Genomic DNA, 20,000 nt, shown 5'->3' with positions numbered 1-20,000 from the left:
ATCACCATCACACGGAAATCCCTTTGATCCGGGGCAATGTGTTGCTGATCTCGAGGTGTGCGTGCGTGCATGCGTGTGCATGCGTGTGTTTGTGCATGTGCGCACGTGTGTGCTGATCTGTCATGTGTTTATCCTGTTGTGGCTGGCATATCGCGCGCGGTATCATAAACTTCTATTAACGTTCCAATCGCGTTGCGCGATCTGAGCCTGGACACAGAACAGCACAAGGGAGCTTTAGATGGCTGGCCAACTCTCCCCTGGTGTCTGACAATGGGAGGCTGATTGCAAACACCTTGAAAAGTGTTTCATCTCTCTCTCTCTCTCCCTCTCTCTCTCTCTCTCTCTCTCACTCTCTCTCTCTCTCTCTCTCTCTCTCTCTCTCTCTCTCCCTCTCTCCCTCTCCCTCTCCCTCTCTCTCTCTCTCTCTCTCTCTCTCTCTCTCTCTCTCTCTCTCTCTCCATCTCGCTGTCAGATTTCTATCTAAAGCTCCCTCTATCCTGCCAGGCAGAGGAGTGTAGGTGGTCCTTTCTTCTCTCCTCTCATCGTCCTCTCTCTTCGGGGCGTAGGGTTCAGTGGAGAATAAAAAGGCAGCTCTGTGGTAATCAGTAAGCGAGGTTATGACAAAATAGAAAGAAAAAAAGAATGAAAGGCTGTGCCATAAAAGACACCCATGTAATCAGATGGGCCCTGAGTGGTTGCAGTGCCCATTTTAATGAGACCAGACACCCCCCCCCCCCCCAGCCCCTTCCACTTGTATTAATCACCATGGCCCTGGTATACTGGCTCATTCTCCATTCACACAGATGTAATGAGCAGGTGGGTGTTGATACAGAGATTCATACACGTACACACAGAAACTCCTGATGTGTAGGATCATATATAGGCTTAGGCCATAAGTGAACACACCTGCAAGCAGCCATTTCGCTCATAAATACACACATACTGCAACCATTTGCAGACGTAATGCATGATCGTACACAGCAAAAATGAACCAAAATGCCCTCTTGGTGTCTATATAGGTGCACATGTATGGTATGTGTATCAAACGAAGGATGGGGGGGAGGGGGGTTTATGGGATCAGATGTATAGCGCTCTGCAGGAGAGGAGAAATGTAATTTGGGGATGTGGGATGTAAGCAGCACCGCAGGGACCCCGACCTGCAGACCTCCAGCCAAAGGGAGAGGTGTGTACGCGTTAGCCCGGTGTGGAGGGCACGTCTCCGGGATTAGAAACCTTGATCCCCCACCCTCGGATCCACAGAGGAATGTTAGAGGAAGCAAGGAGGATAGCGAGGTAGGCAGGACTGGTGGATGAGAGACTTAGGAGCCCAACGGAGGTAGGCAGGACTGGTGGATGAGAGACTTAGGAGCCCAACGGAGGTAGGAGTCTATAGTGCTGCAGGGAAGTGAGTGATCGACAGAGGCTCACATAAATCGACAGGGAGAGAGAGAGAGATAGAGAGAGAGAGAGAGAGAGAGAGAGAGAGAGAGAGACAGCTCTAATGTTTCCCAAACAGTGGGTCAGGAGTCAGGACCAATTTGTGGATCACGGACCAATATTTACGGATCACGACTTATTTCAAAATATTATTATTATTTTTTTTAAAGAAATTTTAAAACAAACAAACTAATCTAAGAAATGCCATGAATACTATTTTCACTAGTTTGGGTCCTGGGAAACTAATCTCTCTTTTGGGCCTTGAGCTGAAAGGTTTGAGAACCACTGCTCTAATGTATGGCAGGAGATGTGAGAGGTGAAGCAGTTGGTTGCGGGTATAGCGACTACCGACGGATATCAGTCTTTGAACAAGCGTTGCGTGGTGTTGTGTCATGACCCTCTGTTACCAGCAGCCTGTCAATATTACTGTCAATATTACTGCCAATATCGCTGGGCCTGTAGGCGGTAAGCGTGGGCAGACGGCTGGAGGGAAGAGAGAGAAAAGGATGGATGGTTTAGAAAGAAGAAGTAGGAGATAAACATGAGTTGTACGCAGTTTGTGGCGAAGTATTACATAATAGGAACAACAAAGTGTGAGGAAATAGACTTTAGTTTTGTGACCCACTGCCTGCCTGCCTGGGAGTGCTATTGATCTATCCACATGACCTAGAACGCTGGTTGTCAACCAGTGATCCACCGACGAGTGGGCCTTGGGGGGAAAATGTAATATATATTGTACTCTTGTAAAATGTATCAAAGATGTGTGTTTATAATTTATTTATTTTGTAAGATTGTCAAGAGACAATTGGGGACAGACAGCGATGGTGTGGGACATATCGGCAGAACACGGTTATCTTCATTTGACCTTTTTGAGTGGTGCAGCCACTCCCTATGTCCATCCCTATGTCCGTCCCTATGTCCATCCCTATGTCCGTCCCTATGTCCGTCCCTATGTCCATCCGTCCGTCCGTATGCCCCTATGTTTAGGGTACCAATAGGGGCAAAAGTGGCGCTGTTCTGCTAGAAACAGAGAGAGAGATAGTGTTGCACGGTTGCCTGCTAATTACAATGTGGAGCGTCCATGAGAGAGAGAGAGAGTGTTGTCTGCTAATTCCCACACATGTAACTCTGTCATTTCTCAACCGTTTCGGACGCGGGGTGGCTCGCCGGAACTGGGCCGGCACCCTGGGCGCGTTCCCGTGGGTCTGGAAGTTCCGGGGACCCCCACACGGAGTTGCACCACTCAGTTCACACGGGTGTGATTTGTTTTCTTCCTAAATGAACGTCCTGCTTCGTCAAACTACAGTATCACACAAAAGCTCAAAGCGTGTAGATCTGCAATGTTTTGCTCTGTTTGAATAATGAAAAATAACAGTTTTGGACATATTAGCTTTCTACCCGGCAGCAATGATATATAACACACTGCGGCGGCAGCAACAACACTCCGTCTCGATGTCTCTGTGGCGCCCACACGCCTTTGCTGCAACAGCTTCCTGTGTGTCTGAATCTCGATGCCCTGCTTTTGTTAGTCTGTCGCCATCATCGCCGTGTCTGTGCGTCCATCCTCACATCAAAGCTAAAGGCTAAACACTACACATTAGCAGAGTAACCCTGCCTAAGGAGCTGCCATTAACCCCCGGCTCCGATTACGCTCCCTGCGGTCCCCGCAAGGCCAGGTTCAACTAGCCTGGGGTTAGGGAGGGTATGGTGTTGATGCACTCACATGCGCACACGCACGCAAACGTATGCAAAAAAAACAACACACAGATTACACACAGTCAAATCCTGTATGTTAATGAATCTCTGGGAGAGAGTGTGACAGTTAAACAAACAAACACAGCTTAGACCTAGCGCAGAGCATCCACCTGCACAGACATGCATGCATGCACTCATGTGCAGTCACAAAGAAACACACAACTGCACACGCCAACACACCCGTGCGACAACTGTGCGCATACATTGCATACTCACACGCAAAAAGTACACACTCGTGCCCTCCCGCACACCACAGGTTAATGTCAGGGGTGTTCCCATGCCAACAGAAGCTGACACCATTTCAAGTCAGAGGGGGTATCGCTTCCACGACAACAGATGACCTCATTCCTGAAGCAATGGGCTCTGTTTTTAGAGGGAGAGAGACAGAGCAAGAGAGAGAGAGTGAGAGGGAGAGAGAGAGAGGGAAGTGGCATAGCCTGTGAGGCATGAGGTCAAAGGTTAAAGTGGTGACAGCCATGGTGGAGAGTGTGTGAGCGCCATGGCTGACACGAGCTGTTGGACACAGCTCGTGTCAGCCATGAAGCTACTGACCCAGGAAAGTTTTCACGTACGCTCACTGAACGTACAGAGTTATGCACCATGACCGCACGCACACACGCACGCACACAACACGCACGCACACAAACACACGCACACAACGCACACACAATGGAAGGTGTTTTGTGGCCCCAGCCAGGCTGTCGTCTGGGAGCTGCAAGTGGATTACCTAAACAAACAATCTAAAAATACCTTACCATTTTTACGAGCAAGCCCACCCTTCCCTCGCCCCACCCCCCTCCTTACAACCCACCTATAGTGCCTTGTGAGAATTTCTGAGAAACACACAATGCTACTGTCAAACAACACACCTAAAGACTGTTACACACTAGGGCTCCATCTTGCGCCACCCTTATCCCTAAACTTATTTGCCATTTTTTACTATTTTGAAAATCATTTTAAAATAGTTCAACTAGCCGATCTACATCTACACGGTGTGAGCTTGTAGATCAGCTATTTTAACTATTTTAAAAGGTTTTTTAAAATAGTAAAAAATGGCAAATAAGTTTAGGGATAAGGGTTAAGGGGTGTGTGTAAACTGGTGCCTGTTGCTAAACCAGGTGAAGTGTGCATAATGTAGTCTTATTCATTGTTGATAATCTGTACATCCATTCATATATTCACTGGTGATAGACTCACTGTTATCCTTATTCTTATCTATCTTGGTTTGGCTCTTGACGCTGCTCTTTAACACAGTAAATCTCCTGTATTTCACTCTCACAGCTGTTGCTGCTACGACACCTGCATTTCCCCACAAGGATTAGTAAAGGTTTATCTCATTTTATGTTTCTTGTTTCGTAATCCGGGGAGTTTATAAAGTTTTCCATCATCCAGATTCACTGTTCTTTACTCATTTAGTGCTTCTATGTTCTTTTGCTGTACCTGCTGTAATTCATGACGGGTCAGGGACAGTACTACAAACGCTGTTGTTCAAGGATGAGTAGAAATGAGACTAAAGCCCTGTTCGGATTTACATACTTGATTTGGGTCTCATGTGTGAACGTGAACCGAATTTCGAAAGCACTGGTTGCACGCCGAAACAAAAGGAGTCCAACAGTACTTCAAAATATACAGTTTAGCAATTAGGAAATAAAAATACTTTTCTGCATCCAAGCTTCCATCAGTGAGTGCTTTGAATGTTGGTGATTGCCTTTTGTATAGAATGCACCTAGTCTTGAACGCATCATTTCCTGTTAATGTATCCTGTATATCATTTCAAAATGTGATTTTACACATTTTGACATTGTTGCCGTAGGGATGTTGGAGACATTGAGCAGTATTATGCGTGTCTTAAGTACCAGGTCTTATGACTTAACTTAAGACCTGGAGGCGTGGTCAATGCCATTTGGCTATTCTGAGTGGCCAAATGGCATTGATCATGCCTCCAGGTCTTAAGTTAAGTAATACGACCTGGTACTTAAGACACACATAATACTGCCCATTGTTTCTGTTGGGGTGACAGAAGGGATTGTATTGTAAAGGTATGATGACAGAAGGGATCCATTGTATTGTAAAGGTATCAAGGTGATTTGTAATGTCTTTGTAATACATTGCTGACACGTGTCACACTTGTTTACAGTACTTGATATGAGGTCCCTTTGAGAATGTTTCCCTATCACTTCCTCTTCCTCCACGCCTATTCTTAGTGTGTGTGTGTGTGTGTGTGTGTGTGTGTGTGTGTGTGCTGTTCTCTTCCACTCGCACACATCCTGCCATTTTTCTGCCCATTCTCCTGCTCCATGCTCGTAGAACAACGCAGCCCACCCAACTGTTTATCAACGTGTGTGCCAACGATGTGCACGTCCCTCAGCACAACACCATTTGCATGCCCCCCCCCCCCTCTTTTTATTCCATAATTGAATCAAATGCAACGCTTTTCATTGTACACAATGTCAGGAAAGCACGCCAGATATTCCTGCCTCCTCCCTCAGAACAAATGTGAAATCACGCACGCACGCACGCACGCACGCACGCACGCACGCACGCACGCACGCACGCACGCAAGCACGCACGCACGCACGCACCAAATACACAAATCCAGCATGAGCCTTTGCCCCCTGGAGACCTTAGGGAAATTGGCCAAAGACAATACCTTGACTGAGTTTGTTTACCTCCCATCACTCCTGCTGTGCTGCTGTGAGACTGCTCACACAAAGCCTCCCTGCTTGAAGTCTGTGTGTGTGTGTGTGTGTGTGTGTGTGTGTGTGTGTGTGTATGTGTGCATACATGCTTGTGTGTATGTGTGTGCAATGTGCATGCATGTGTATTTATGTGTATTTATGTGTGTGCGTGTGTGCGTGCGTGCGTGCGTGCGTGTGTGCGTGCGTGCGTGCGTGCGTGCGTGCGTGCGTGTGTGCGTGCATGCGTGCATGCATGCGTGTCTCTGTGTCTCTGTGTCTCTGTGTGCGTGTGTGTGTCCGCACGCATGTGTGTGTGCGTGGGCCTGTATTTGTGCTTCCCTGCATGATACTGAAGTTTGAATCTGTACTGTCCAGAGGGCTTTTCAAGGGCTTTGCGTGCACACCTGAGCGCGTGCAGGTGCAAGTATGTGCATGTGTTGGTGTGTGTGTGTGTGTGTGTGTGTGTGTGTGTGTGTGTGTGTGTGTGTGTGTGTGTGTGTGTGTGTGTGTGTGTGTGTGTGTGTGTGTGTATTGGCTACTATGTATTGTAGCCCATTACCCACCTGCTGTGTGAATCTTGGGTCACAAAAGGTCCGTAGCTGGCTGGCGCCAAGCCCGGCTTTAGGCGGTGCCACCCTCGCGGACCTGGCATGGGCACAGGAGTGGAATCTGAGTGGCCCCTGCCCACTGTGGCCAAGTCAAACACTGTTTCAACAAACAAAGATGGATCTGTCTGAAGCCACCCTGCCTCTCCCTCTCTTTCTTTCTATCTCTTTCAGCCTTTCTCTGTGTGCTGATCTGTCTGAAGCCACCCTGCCTCTCCCTCTCTTTCTTTCTATCTCTTTCAGCCTTTCTCTGTGTGCTGTGGGCTCTCACCTATTGGTCTCTGTGTGTGCTTTTGTCTTATTGTATGTCTTTGTTCAGCATTCATCCTTGGTCTCCTTCCTCTGTGTCTGTCTGTCTGTCCGCCCGCATGTCCTCTCTATCCCTGTCTCTCTGTTTGTGTCTGTCTCTGTAGATCTGTCTGTCTGTCTGAGTTTTGACCACTCATCCAAACCCAGGTCTCCCGCATGGTAAACTAAGCATTGACCACTCATCCAAAGGGGAGCTTGGACAAGGCAGAATGTAGGCTTCAATTAAGGCTTTGGGCATCTTTCTCTCTCTCCCCCTCTCACTCTTTGTCTCTCTGCCTTACACATGCACATACTCCCCCGTTTCCCAGCATTTTCTTCCAACATTCTGTCGCCGTGTTTCTTAAGGTGTGGACATGTCCACCCTGAAACCGCTGGCTGTAATATTTTAGATTATTCAGATACAGCCATTGTGCAAATCCCCCCCTCTATTCTCCTCTGGTCTCCATAGAACCTGGTGAGAGGAACTGTAGAGGAAACTGGTGGCTACGTGTTAATAAGAACGCAGAGGCCCTGGACTGTAGGAAGTCTTTAGAACAATATTTTCTGTTATGCAACCCAAATAATAACAATAGTGGGCACCACAGCGCTGAGGGCCAAAGTTGCTCAAGATCCATGTTGTTAGTAAAGGACCCTGGCCTGTTTTACTGGGAGTTCTCTGTGCGTGTTGAGTGTGTTATTCTTTGTGTGTGTTTAACTCATTTAAAATGTTGCCCATCGTAACTGTTATGGCTTTCGGAAGCAGTTTTTCTCTTAGTCATTTCCATCCTAGCTCTGTTTTTAGCTCATCTGGTTCTTTGGCTTGTATTCATAAGTGTCAGGTTGGAGACATTTTAATTAGGGCAGCTTCTTGGGTGGCTCTTGTTTGATGAATTGCGTCGGGCAAAAATACAGTTATAAATCATCGGCCAGTTGACAGACAGACTGCTGGCAACTCTCATGCACCTTGGCCTGAGATGCAGTTTTCAGGGTGCATGATTGTCAGTGAGGTTGGCTTTTATATTGTTAGCGTTGTTAGCCTCGCTGGCTTTTGTTCTTTTCCTAATTAACACTAGCAATGAAGTCAGCGTCAGCGCTACCCTTGTTTGGTTAGCATTGTTACGAATGTTAGCACCCTCGGGACCCGTGTTCCCGTCAGGTCAAGGTTAAGACGGGTGGCGAGTGTACGTCATCAATCATGGTGATCGGTTTCGGTGACCGTGTGTCCCTCATCTATCACGCTGATGGCTTTCGCTGGCCGTGTGGCTGCGTGTCAGCGTCGGAGCCGGAGGTAATTAATAACCCCGGCGACAGAATTAATGAGTTAACCTGCTCCGTTCTCCTGCTGTTCTAATGACAGATGCTAATGGTTAGCAGCTAGTTATATCTTCTAATAGCCAGCAGCTCAGGTGTATGGATATAGATGGTCTTTTATTATCTGTGTGTGTGTGTGTGTCTGTGCGTGCGTGCGTGCGCGCGTGCGTGCGTGCGTGCGTGCTTGCGTGCGTGCGTGCGTGCGTGCGCGCGCGCGCGTGTCCGTGGAGAACTTATACATCCCTGACTTTCAATGCAGGTTTTGTTTTTTATTCAGTCAAGGACTGCTCGCAGGGGTAAACAAAGCGCTACTGGAATAGCAATGCATTCTGACTGGTGCTGCCATCTGAGCAGCCGACAGCCTTCCACAGGGAGACCAACAGAAAGAGGTTGGAGAGACACAAAGAGAGAGAGAGGGATAAGGCAGAGCAAGGGGGGTGAATAGAGAATCCTGTTCCTTAAGGTGGAGGAGAAGGAGAGGCTCTCCTTGCCCTGAGGTCTTGAAAACTGATCGCTCCCTTTTCAAAGGGCGGCTTTGTGAGGATGCCTCTGACTGCGACCCTGAAGAGCACTTGCTGTCTGTTATGACTATGAGAGAGTGACCGAGTTTCATCACCTAAAGAAAATAAAGCACTGCGATAAAAGGGCAGGGTAAAGCGATATAGTTTGAACGTAATGCCTTTTTGGTTTAATATACGCTTACTGTGCAGTCAGGGCAAGCCCAGTTATTGTGCCTTGCATTCCAGAGTTTTGGGATCACTTTTCTAGCACGAGTATGCTCTCATGCTCTTAGTCCCTTGTGAATTGGAGCCTTTGTTGTGTAGGCTGCACAGTTACTGGCCCATCTAGCTTTGTGCGTGGGTCACTGGAGGTGGGTTTACGTGGGTGGATATGTGGGTAGAGTGTTTTTTCCCTTTCTTTTGGCTGTAGTGCACTGCACGCAGCGTCCGCAGCTATTCAAAGTCTGTTGTGTAGGTAGTTGCTACTTTGAAGGAAACTCAACAGCGTTTTAGATGGTTTCCGCGTGGGTAGCAGTCATTGTATCCTTGGCTTTTTGTGGAGATGGCGGGAGATAGATCTTTTTTTGTCACGAGCAGAAGTTACCATTTCTCTCCTCTTCTCATGCCGCGTGGCCAATTCAACCAGCAGAATCCCCACCACCCGGACAAAACTACTCATTAACTCCCTAAGCCTGCTCCTCAGCCGTACCCCAATGTTCTCACCCCCTTTTTTCCTCCAAGAGACAACGGTCAGAGGGACAGGGAGGAGGAAGGAGTGGACAAAAGGGGGGGATGGACTAAAGCAATGGAAGAGGATTGAATGAGTGAAAGAGCTGGTGGGGGGGAGAGAAAAGGGGTGAAAGAATGTGATGTCCTGGTCTATGAGGGATTCCATTCTGAGCGGATCCAGAATAGAACAGTAAGTCACCAGTCCCTTTGTCTGCCTTTGATCTTTCAGCTCAGGGATTTGGCACCTGACAAACCCTCTCTGTCTGAAAGGAGGCCTGCAGAGAACGAGAGAGCTAGAGAGATGACGAGAGTGGTATAGACTAGAGATAGAGGAGGAAAATGGAAGGGAAGAGCAAGAAGAAATCGAATAATGTAAAAAAATATCTACAGGAAAAACATAGTGGAGAGTTACTGCGTGAAAAAGCAGGCCCTGTGGACATGAAGGGAGAGGGGTGTGGAAAATATGGAGTTATGAGAGCTTTATAAGAGAGGATATGATGAGGGTTTCTCAGCTAGAAGCCGTAAAAACCGAATCCATGTGTGTTCACGTGTGTGTGAATATATGTGTGTCTGTGTCTCAGTGTGGGTTTGCCACGGCTGGCCTGGACAGTGATAAATCCAGTGAGTCTTAAGGGAGATTCCTCACCGAAGGCACGGCCTCCTGGACCACCCACTACTGTGGTCTCTTCTCTCGCACACACACTGCTAATGGGAACCAAATTCTCCAGCTTTACTTGAGTATCACCCTCTCGCTGCCTGTGCCATTTCCTTTCTGCAGGATAGCTGCTCCTGTAAACATTGATTTGTATGTTGACGTCGCATTTTCAAACACAATTACCGAGTTGCAGAATATCAGATCGCAGGATTGGACGGCAGCACATTGCAATAGTGAGGAGGGGGCCATGGTGCCATGGAAAGAGTTTAAAGGACAGCTATATGGTACTTTGGGGTGAGCCTGGGACAGCTTAATCATCACAGACTGAAAAACTCGTCAACTGCACACCGTGTGAGACTTGAGATGCATCTCTTTTTAAAGAGGCTAAAGCCCAAAGGCCCTGAAGCATGCAGATCAATTAATTCTCTCTCTCCAGCTTTTTGTATGAAGTCATCAGCCTAAAACAGCTGGTTGCCCACACATTAACCTTTGGATGCTTTCCTGGTCAGCGCACAACCACAAACCCTAGCTAGTTCGCGTTTTGTCACCCGAAACGGTCACAACCTCCCCCTCTCTCATCCCCTTCCAAACAACACCCACAAGTCCTAGCGTCTGTGTCTCTTGTGAAGTGATTAGGCGTTAAGGGACTGTCAGAAACCCTTAAAGATAGAGCGATAACACAAAGCACCTCCGCGTCTAATCTCTCTTATGTGTGTGACAGCGAGGAGAAGCAAAGGCTTCTCGCACCCCTGCAGGCTATAATCAAAGAGGCCCTTAGCTTAGCGTTAGCGAGTGAAGCGGCAAGGATTTGGCCCTGATTGACTGGGTGGATGGGTATAGAGAAAGGCTCAGCAGGTAGCAGCTAGCCTGGCTCTGCTAACGCTAGGCTACGCTAATCCAACCACTGGGGAGAGAGAGGCTGCAGGGCAAAGAGCCCAACTTTATTATTATGCCTCCAAGGAAGGGATTTCCCTAAGTTTACAGGGTTTGTGGATCCTCTCTGTAGTGTGTATGTGTGTATGAGGAGATGCCTGCTTCTTGAATGATGGAATGTGTTTTTCTTGGAGGGTGGAATTCCTCCTGTGTGTGGTATATGTGGAGAGGCATTGATCTAAATTCTGAGCGTAGCATATACATGTGGGAGTCTGTTTACAAGACAGTGTTCCTTGCATGTAGGATGTCATAGTGGATTTATGGCTGTGGTGTGGGAGTTCATGGCTTTGAATACAGTTTGGGAAATTAGTTGTGTTTTTTGTCAACACATGTTTTATTTCGGGGGGAGAGCGTGTGTGTGTGTGTGTGTGTGTGTGTGTGTGTGTGTGTGTGTGTGTGTGTGTGTGTGTGTGTGTGTCTGCATGCATGCATGCATGCGTGTGAAAGTCTGTGCCTTTTTATGATGTTGAAATACCCACTGGAGACAGATGGGTAAATCCATAACCAGGATAAAACATAATTACAAACTTCTAGTCAACTGCAGGAGGAAAATACCCCTCCCCCACCAACACACACACACACACACACACACACACACACACACACACACACACACACACACACACACACACACACACACACACACACACACACACACACACACACACACACACACACACACACACACACACCACCCACTCCACCACCACTCCCCAAAAACCCAAACCACCAGCCCCTCTGGCCCCAATGCCATTCGCCGCTCATTGCCAAGTGCCCGGCCACACGATTGATTGACAGGCTATTTGGCCCAATCGGTGTCCTGGCTGTCTGCACCGCACCTCTCACAGAATCATTCTATTGTCCTCCCCTTCTGGTTCAGCGCTCAGGGGGTGAAATACAAGCCGCTAGGCTTCCCCAGCCATTATAGGAAGGGACAGAGCAGGGGGAGATTCATTGAAAGAGGAGCCCTCCAATCAAACTGTCAGTCAAAAGAAAGGCAAGCACTGTCGCCAAAGTAGGAAAAGTGTCACTTAGGTTACCATTTCACATGCATTGTGTGTGTGTGTGTGTGTGTGTGTGTGTGTGTGTGTGTGCGCCGCGCATGCTTGGCTTGCGTGCATGCGTGCGTGCGTGTGTGTGTCAGGGAAAACTGCTTCTATCTTGTATTATTCTTAATAATGAAATTCATGTACTCGCTGCCTTTCCAACGAAGAAGAGAGATTAGCTGATAGAGACGGGTTGTTGACCGGTTGCTCACGGGGGAATGAGTATTATTTTCCTTCTTATATTTCTTGTGATATTTGGCAGACGATGACCTGAGGAATTTTAGGGCTTTGGTTATTTTTCTTGGCAATTACACGATAAATTAACTTTTCAAGACAATCAACAAGTGTGTTTTAAGGTCAATGTGAAAAAAATTCAATAATGTTTTTATAATCTACTAAATCTTCTAGTCTGATTTAACCATGTAATCCCTATTGTATACTTTGTCATACAGCACTGTTTCACAAAAATTGCGAAAACAACCGATCTACCATCTCAAAATGTGTCTCATCACAACACGTTGTGAACTTGTAAATCTGCTATTTTCGATTTTTGTTTTAAATTGATTTTTTTTTACAAGCAAGTTAAATGAATTCTTGTACCTGATATATTTTGCCATTCTTTGCGTCTCGCTCAAAGCATCATTTGTTTGCCTCTTGCAGCCTGTAAGATCGGTTCCTACCGCGCCCTGGCCTCAGATGGCTCCTGCTCCAAGTGTCCACTCCACAGCTACTCAGTGAGAGAGGGATCCACGTCATGTACCTGTGACAAAGCCTTCTTCCGCTCAGAGACGGACCCTGCATCCATGCCCTGCACACGTAAGTACACACACACACACACACACACACACACACACACACACACACACACACACACACACGCACACGCACACGCACACGCACACACACACACACACATGTACGTGTGAAGCAGGCGACTGTGGTTTTAATGGGGATCCTTTGATTTCCAGGTGGTACTAAGTGATCTGTCACTGTGACAGAGAACTAATGGGGGTGTAAAACATTGCATTCCACATCCACTGCAGGGAGACCGCAAAACACCCTCACTGTCAGTACCCCTCTCCCTCACTGTCAGTACCCCTCTCCCTCACTGTCAGTACCCCTCTCCCTCACTGTCAGTACCCCTCTCCCTCACTGTCAGTACCCCCCTCTCCCTCACTGTCAGTACCCCCTCTCCCTCACTGTCAGTACCCCTCTCCCTCACTGTCAGTACCCCTCTCCCTCACTGTCAGTACCCCTCTCCCTCACTGTCAGTACCCCTCTCCCTCACTGTCAGTACCCCCTCTCCCTCACTGTCAGTACCCCTCTCCCTCACTGTCAGTACCCCTCTCCCTCACTGTCAGTACCCCTCTCCCTCACTGTCAGTACCCCCCTCTCCCTCACTGTCAGTACCCCTCTCCCTCACTGTCAGTACCCCCTCTCCCTCACTGTCAGTACCCCTCTCCCTCACTGTCAGTACCCCTCTCCCTCACTGTCAGTACCCCTCTCCCTCACTGTCAGTACCCCCACTACCCCAGTTTCCCTTGGCATCTTTCTTCCTTTGCTTCTGTCCTTCGCTGTCTGTCCTCCATGAAACCAGGCTGTAAGTGTGAGTCAGGATCTCAGCAAATGGTAGTGCCAGTTATCTCTCTGACTCAACAGAGCTGTGATAACAGTTAACATAATATCCTCCTCCATGCTCACATCCTCGTCTCCCCCCCCCCTCTCTCTGAGTCATTGAATACATACTGTGATACACAGTGAGAAAAAATCATGAAACAAAAATCTGTCATTTTCTACAAAATGAAGGCATCCATATGTAAATAGCACTGAAACAGCGATTTCCTTATATTCATTAATTAATTTTTTTTTGCCAGCTAAAACATCTGTTGTGTCAATTAGCTCACAGTTGGCTAAACGTTTGGGCCGAAGGATCTGTCGAGTTCATGAGGATTCATCACTCAACAAAAGACTTTATTGAATCCCACAAACTACCTAACACTTAACTGTTTAAACCCCAGCTGAGCTAACGCTGAGTACCTAACACTTATCTGTTTAAACCCAGGCTGAGCTGGCACAACTACCTAACACTTAGACATTATACTTTGTAAACCTGACCTGAATTGCCAATAATAGTCGATCTTCAGGATGTGCTATTTTTGGCAAATGTTTTCCAAAATAGGGATGACAAGGATCAAGTTTAAACCCTGGCTGATGATAAACTTAACAAAAACCTTACTGTTTAAGCCCAAACTGAGCCAAGACTAAACATTTCTTGATTTAATAGCATTGTGATTTAGTGCTCTTACATGGAACCTGATCTTAAAACCAACGCTGAGCACACAACATTAGCCGGCCTCTCCAGCTGACCTCCTGCCGACCTTTGCCCCCGGTCTGGTCACCCGGCCAACATGAACTTAGAACCCTCCCCCTGGCTGTCCGTCCGTTTTGTTTTTCTTTTGGCCGTGTTATTATTTTTTCTTCTTCCCGTCCGTCTCTCCCGCATGCTGGAGCTCCGCAATTACAGCTGCCACTCAAACATCCCTCCATCTCACATGTTTTGTTTTCACTCTCACTCTCCCTCTCTCCCACTCTAACTCGTCCTGAAGTCACCAATGGAGCAAAGAGAGAAAAAATACTCTTAAACTCATTTCCCAGTTTGCCTTGCTGAAGGTCATGCAGAGAAAGCGCCGGAATCTCCGGTAATTGGCGCGCGTGTGTGTGTGTGTGTGTGTGTGTGTGTGTGTGTGTGTGTGTGTGTGTGTGTGTGTGTGTGTGTGTGTGTGTGTGTGTGTGTGTGTGTGTGTGTGTGTGTGTGTGTGTGTGTGTGTTTGTTTGTCCATGGGTAATTGAAAACGGTCCCCCCTCTTAGCTTGTGCTCCATCGATGCGAGATGATGATTAAAAAGGGGACGTGGACTGATTCGGCCACGGTGTGCAGGCGCGCGCGCGCGCGCGCACACACACACACACACACACACACACACACACATTCATATTCCTCCTTTATGCTCTGTTTTTTTTCGTTCTTAATTTATTTGATTGACACTTGTGCACACTTGTGCACACCACACCACCACATTTTATCAAGATCACTGTAGCACATACACACAGGCACACGTATGTGCGCACACGCACGCCCCCCCCCCCCCCCCCCCCCCCCACACACACACACACACACACACACACACACACACACTGCTAGGCAGTAATGAGGACCAGGGACGACAGACTCACGTAGGGGGTGGTCCACTGTGTTTAGGGGGGCTGAAGGCTCTCTGTTCAGGGGTTTCTTGGCCCTTGATGTGTTTTTCAGATTTTCCTTAGTTTTCCTAGTGGTGGTTTAGTAGTCTGGAGTAGAGAGAGGTGGGGTGGGAGAGTGCAGAGAGGTGGGGTGGGGGAGTGCAGAGAGGGGTTTTTGGTTGACTAGATCCCAGTTGGACAGTAATAGCAGGGTCCATGCTCCGGCCAATTTCACCCTCTCCTTTTCTCCCCCGGCCCTGCTCAACACTCTGGTAACAATTAACGGACAGACTGACACGGAGAGCCGGAGAGAGAGAGAGGGGAAGAAGTGAAAGGAGAACAAGGAACAAAGATAGAGAGATAGGGATACGAGTCTTGAGTAAAAATGAGAAAGGCAGATATATGGAAGACACGTGGTGTTGGGGTGAAAAAAGGCTCAGAGAGCAAATTAGCAAGCAATAAAATTGTGGAAAAGACAGAGAGGGACAGGAAGAAAGGGGGCAAAAAAACAGTACTGAAACTTTCTTAGGAAAAAGTTTCTTTAATCTCCCCAAGGAATACGTCCCAATAGGAGACTATGTGTGTGTGCAACCAGCTAACGTTGAGCAACTTGAGCTAATGCTGCGCTAGCTGCGTGTGCAGGTTGGGTGACTATGGAGCCTCTCCTGCTGTTCTCTCTCAGGACTAATTACCCCACGTCAGTCACAGCTGACGGCTCTCCCACGCTACCCCCTCTCCTGCTGCACAGCATTCTGGGAGAGCGACAGGTACAGTGTGTGTGTATGTGTGTGTGTGTATGTGTGTGTGTGTAATGTACAGCGACTACCCTGGATATGGTGGAATGTATGGGTCTCTTGTGTGTTTGTGTGCCTGCAGGTGTGAGTGTGTGTGTGTGTGTGTGTGTGTGTGTGTGTGTGTGTGTGTCTGGTACTGTATACATTCCCAAGCACTAAAGTTTTATTGCGCCACTCGTCATGGCAACAAATAAGCCAAACATAACATACTGCACTTCTACTGTTGTAACCGTGGGACAAACCATTTGCACAACATATTTCCACAAACCTTGGACCCGAAACTGGGTTGGCCTTCCGGAAGGAAGAAAAAACAAAAACACCTCACACTCACACCTTTTGCCTGCATGGGTGTTATTCTGTTTATGGCCGAAACAGCCATAAGAAAAGATGAGTGCGTAATAATAGCTCTATATCTCCTACAGGAAGCTGTGGAAGGAGATAGTGGGAGTAATACTGTACTGTGAACCTTGCGCGCTGACAAAGAGACCATTATAATGATGGTTGTGGGCAGCCACCTTAATTTAGAAAGCCCATCTGTAACTTGCTCACTACGCTGCACTATCTGGGGGCGGAAGGGGGGTGGGGGGGACGGGAGGACATTGGGTGAGGAGGGTGAGGATGAGAAGGAGGGTGTGTGTGTGTGTGTGTGTGGGGGGGGGGGGGGGGGGGTCAGTGTTTTATCATCATCATTATTAATGAGATCTATTAATGGATTTTCATGGGGGCCTGGGGTCGGCGGGCAACATGCAGGGTCACGCTAATATTAATACTGTGGATTCTGCATTGCTCTCTCTCTCTCTCTGCCTGGCATTTAAAACACATGAAGGCATGTGATCTATGCATGTGAATCTCTCTCACATATACAGTCACATACATACGCATACAGTCACATACATAAGCATACAGTCACATACATAAGCTCTCTTTCACTCAGCGAAGCTGCTCTTTATCCCTCTCTCTCCATACAGACCTGCTCCTCCATACTAATCAGTGGCTTCCTATATCTCCTGCATGAACAGTTTGTCTTCTCCCTATGCCCATCTCTCTCCCTCTGTCTGTCTGTCTGTCTGTCTGTCTGTCTGTCTGTCTGTCTGTCTGTCTGTCTGTCTGTCTGTCTGTCTGTCTGTCTGTCTGTCTGTCTGTCTGTCTGTCTGTCTGTCTGTCTGTCTGTCTGTCTCTCCCTCTGTCTGTCTGTCTGTCTGTCTGTCTGTCTGTCTGTCTGTCTGTCTGTCTGTCTGTCTGTCTGTCTGTCTGTCTGTCTGTCTGTCTGTCTGTCTGTCTGTCTGTCAACAATCACAATACAGTACAGTCAAGCTGCTCTTGCACCCCCATGCAGTCCAACGCATGCATGCACTCTCACTCCCCCCCGCCCTGCTCTTCTTTCCATGGCTGTGTGAAATCACTCATTGTCCCTCTGCTCCTCCAAAAATAACACTGATAATTAATTTCCGTTGTGAAATGGATCGTCTAGGAACCGACTAGCTTTCATATTTCACCCTGCATCGATCCGCCGGCGTGCGTGCTTCATTAGTGTGAGGAAAAAACGAGAGAGAGAGAAAGAGAAAGAGAGGACTAAGTCAATTATGGTTTCTTATGTTTGAAAGCAGCACAAAAAAGCACATCAGTTACGACGGGGCTGACATGCAAATTGGGATTGATGAGCGCAGGAAACGGGGCGCATTCACATGGTCGCTTCCGCAGGACTCCTCCCACTTTACAACTGCTTCCTGTTAGCAGAACTACATCAAAGTAGAAACCTTAATAACAGGCTCCAAAGCAAACTTTGTCAGAAAGTTCTGAGTCGTTGCCATACTCCCACTGTGAGCAGCGGGCTCGGGCACGCTGCCATCTTCAGCTGAAACATTCGACACATGAATGGAAAAGAAATCTGCCAGCCTATTGGATTTCAGTTAACATACTGAGTTAACTGGGGTGAAATTGGATCCTCCCCAGCTGTAATGGACAGGACATTAAAAGGGAATTCAAGAAGCCTTAGTTCTCAATAAAGGGGACAGCCCACTCAATTAGACATGCTATTCATCTTATATATATAATATATATACCCTTTGGATTTAGTCAATAGCCAAGAGTGTGCCCCAGTCTTGAATTTCAGCTTTTCACAGCAGTCAACACAAAGCTAATATTATCCATTGTGAAATAATGTCCTTCAGAGAGTCATCCTGTCAGCAGGTCTGCTACACTTCACACCAAGTCAACACAAAGCACTTTAAGCTGAATTCACCCTTTGTCCTCCATTTTGTAACGCTAGCCTCAGGCTAAGGTTTGTGGCTCGGCAATCTCCGTCTACCAATACCGTCTGGTGACTTCTTCAGGGTATATTCGATGGGTATATTTGATGTAGGGGCTCAAACTGAATGGAAACAATTCAGAGATGTATAAAGTAACTGCAATACAAAACCAATACAAATACTTTAGCACACTCCTTCATAATGGCATGGCGATATGATGAGTTTTTAAAGCAGTAGTTTGTCTTAACTGTTCCAGCCCATATTGCATTTAGATGTCACCAGACGAATGAGAAGGCCGGCTATACGAGACAAGTGGCTCCAAGTATTGCTCCTAAACAATAATCAAACCCTTTTTAATTGTATCAAAGCATTACCTTTTTTCCTGCCCCATACCCTTTATTTCTTGCAAATGTTTGCACCACTTTCATGAAGTTGTTGCGCTGTGATTTGTTGATTGATGGTATTTGATGTGAGCAGTGAAACACCTGGCATGAGCAAACTTCTCTGACCATTAAAGTACCTCTGTCTGAATCTCCTTCCAGGCCCCCCCTCGGCGCCCCTCAACCTCATCTCCAACGTCAACGAGACGTCGGTGAACCTGGAGTGGAGCACGCCACTGAACTCGGGCGGCCGCCACGACCTCACCTACAACGTTGTGTGCAAGCGCTGCGGCGCCGAGGGCCGCCGGTGCCAGCCCTGCGGCAACGACGTCCACTTCAGCCCCCAGCGGCTCAGCCTGAGGGGCACGCGGGTGTCCATCAACGACCTGCAGGCCCACACCAACTACACCTTCGAGATCTGGGCGGTGAACGGCGTCTCCCCGCAGAGCCCCGGGCCGGAGCAGGCCGTCTCAGTGACCGTCACCACCAACCAGGCTGGTGAGTTAAGAGGGCGGAGCGGTGGGGTGTAGTAGGCCTGTCACAGTTATTACATAATGGCCTAATCTCTTATTATTGGTGACTAGAACAGTGCCAGTTGGGCACCGGCCTACTTGTGATGTCAGAACAGGCCAGCTCCATATATGGAGATCTAGGGATGATCAGGTGTGATCAATTTCTACGGACTCAACACCGGGCACTGCACCCCCTGTGGGGGTGTGGAACGTGTGTGTCTAATTTGAAGTCGGTGGGGCGAACGGTTCTCGAGTTACGTGGATTACGGACGTACATACACACACATGTACAGAGACTTGGTGCATTTATAGATAATCGCAATTATTTTTGAAAAATTGTCCATACATTTTTTTTAAATAGCAGAAATTGTTGATCTAAAAGCTTACAACACGCCACTTTGTGTCGTGTTGTAAGCTTGGAGGTGAGGTGGAGGTCTTGGTGCTGAGGTCGGGGTGGCGGACCAGAAAAAGAGATTTTTTTTGTAAGTGATCACAAGGTCGTGTATTCATGCATTACATTATCTTTTGAAATACTCTTTTGGGCAATCTGCATGTCAAAACATGTTTACCAAAGCTGTGAATAATTTGGGTGAAAGTGAGATGAGTACTGTGTACTGATGGATTTCCAGCAGTGGAGAACGATTTTCTGCAATATTCACTTTGGTTTTGCATAATTAGGCATGAGGAGCATGGAATGAAGATAGCGAGCATCCTGCTATATTTGGCCCTCCAACTAATGAATTAGATGAGTTTTATTGATCTGTGCAGGCTTCATTACAAATGATGTGGGATTGTGTGTGCGATGCATGTGTGTGTGTGTGTGTGCGTGCGTGCGTGCGTGCGTGCGTGCGTGCGTGCGTGCGTGCGTGCGTGCGTGCGTGCGTGCGTG

General features: G+C 47.7%; 1 protein-coding gene across 1 annotated transcript in view; it reads left to right on the top strand.

Moving 5' to 3' along the window:
* epha4l (eph receptor A4, like) overlaps positions 1 to 20,000 on the top strand; it is a 51,729-nt gene that overhangs the window by 11,630 nt on the left and 20,099 nt on the right. Inside the window, exons 4-5 of the mRNA XM_079513807.1 lie at positions 12,598 to 12,753; positions 18,762 to 19,097. Coding sequence (XP_079369933.1) covers positions 12,598 to 12,753; positions 18,762 to 19,097 — 492 coding nt within the window. The remainder of the gene's footprint in view (positions 1 to 12,597; positions 12,754 to 18,761; positions 19,098 to 20,000) is intronic.

The sequence above is a fragment of the Electrona antarctica genome (assembly GCF_951216825.1).
Source record: "Electrona antarctica genome assembly, chromosome: 11".
In the NCBI taxonomy this organism is placed as follows: Eukaryota; Metazoa; Chordata; class Actinopteri; order Myctophiformes; family Myctophidae; genus Electrona; species Electrona antarctica.
Note: the sequence above shows the minus strand (reverse complement) of the source record. Positions and strands in the feature narration are given on the sequence as shown.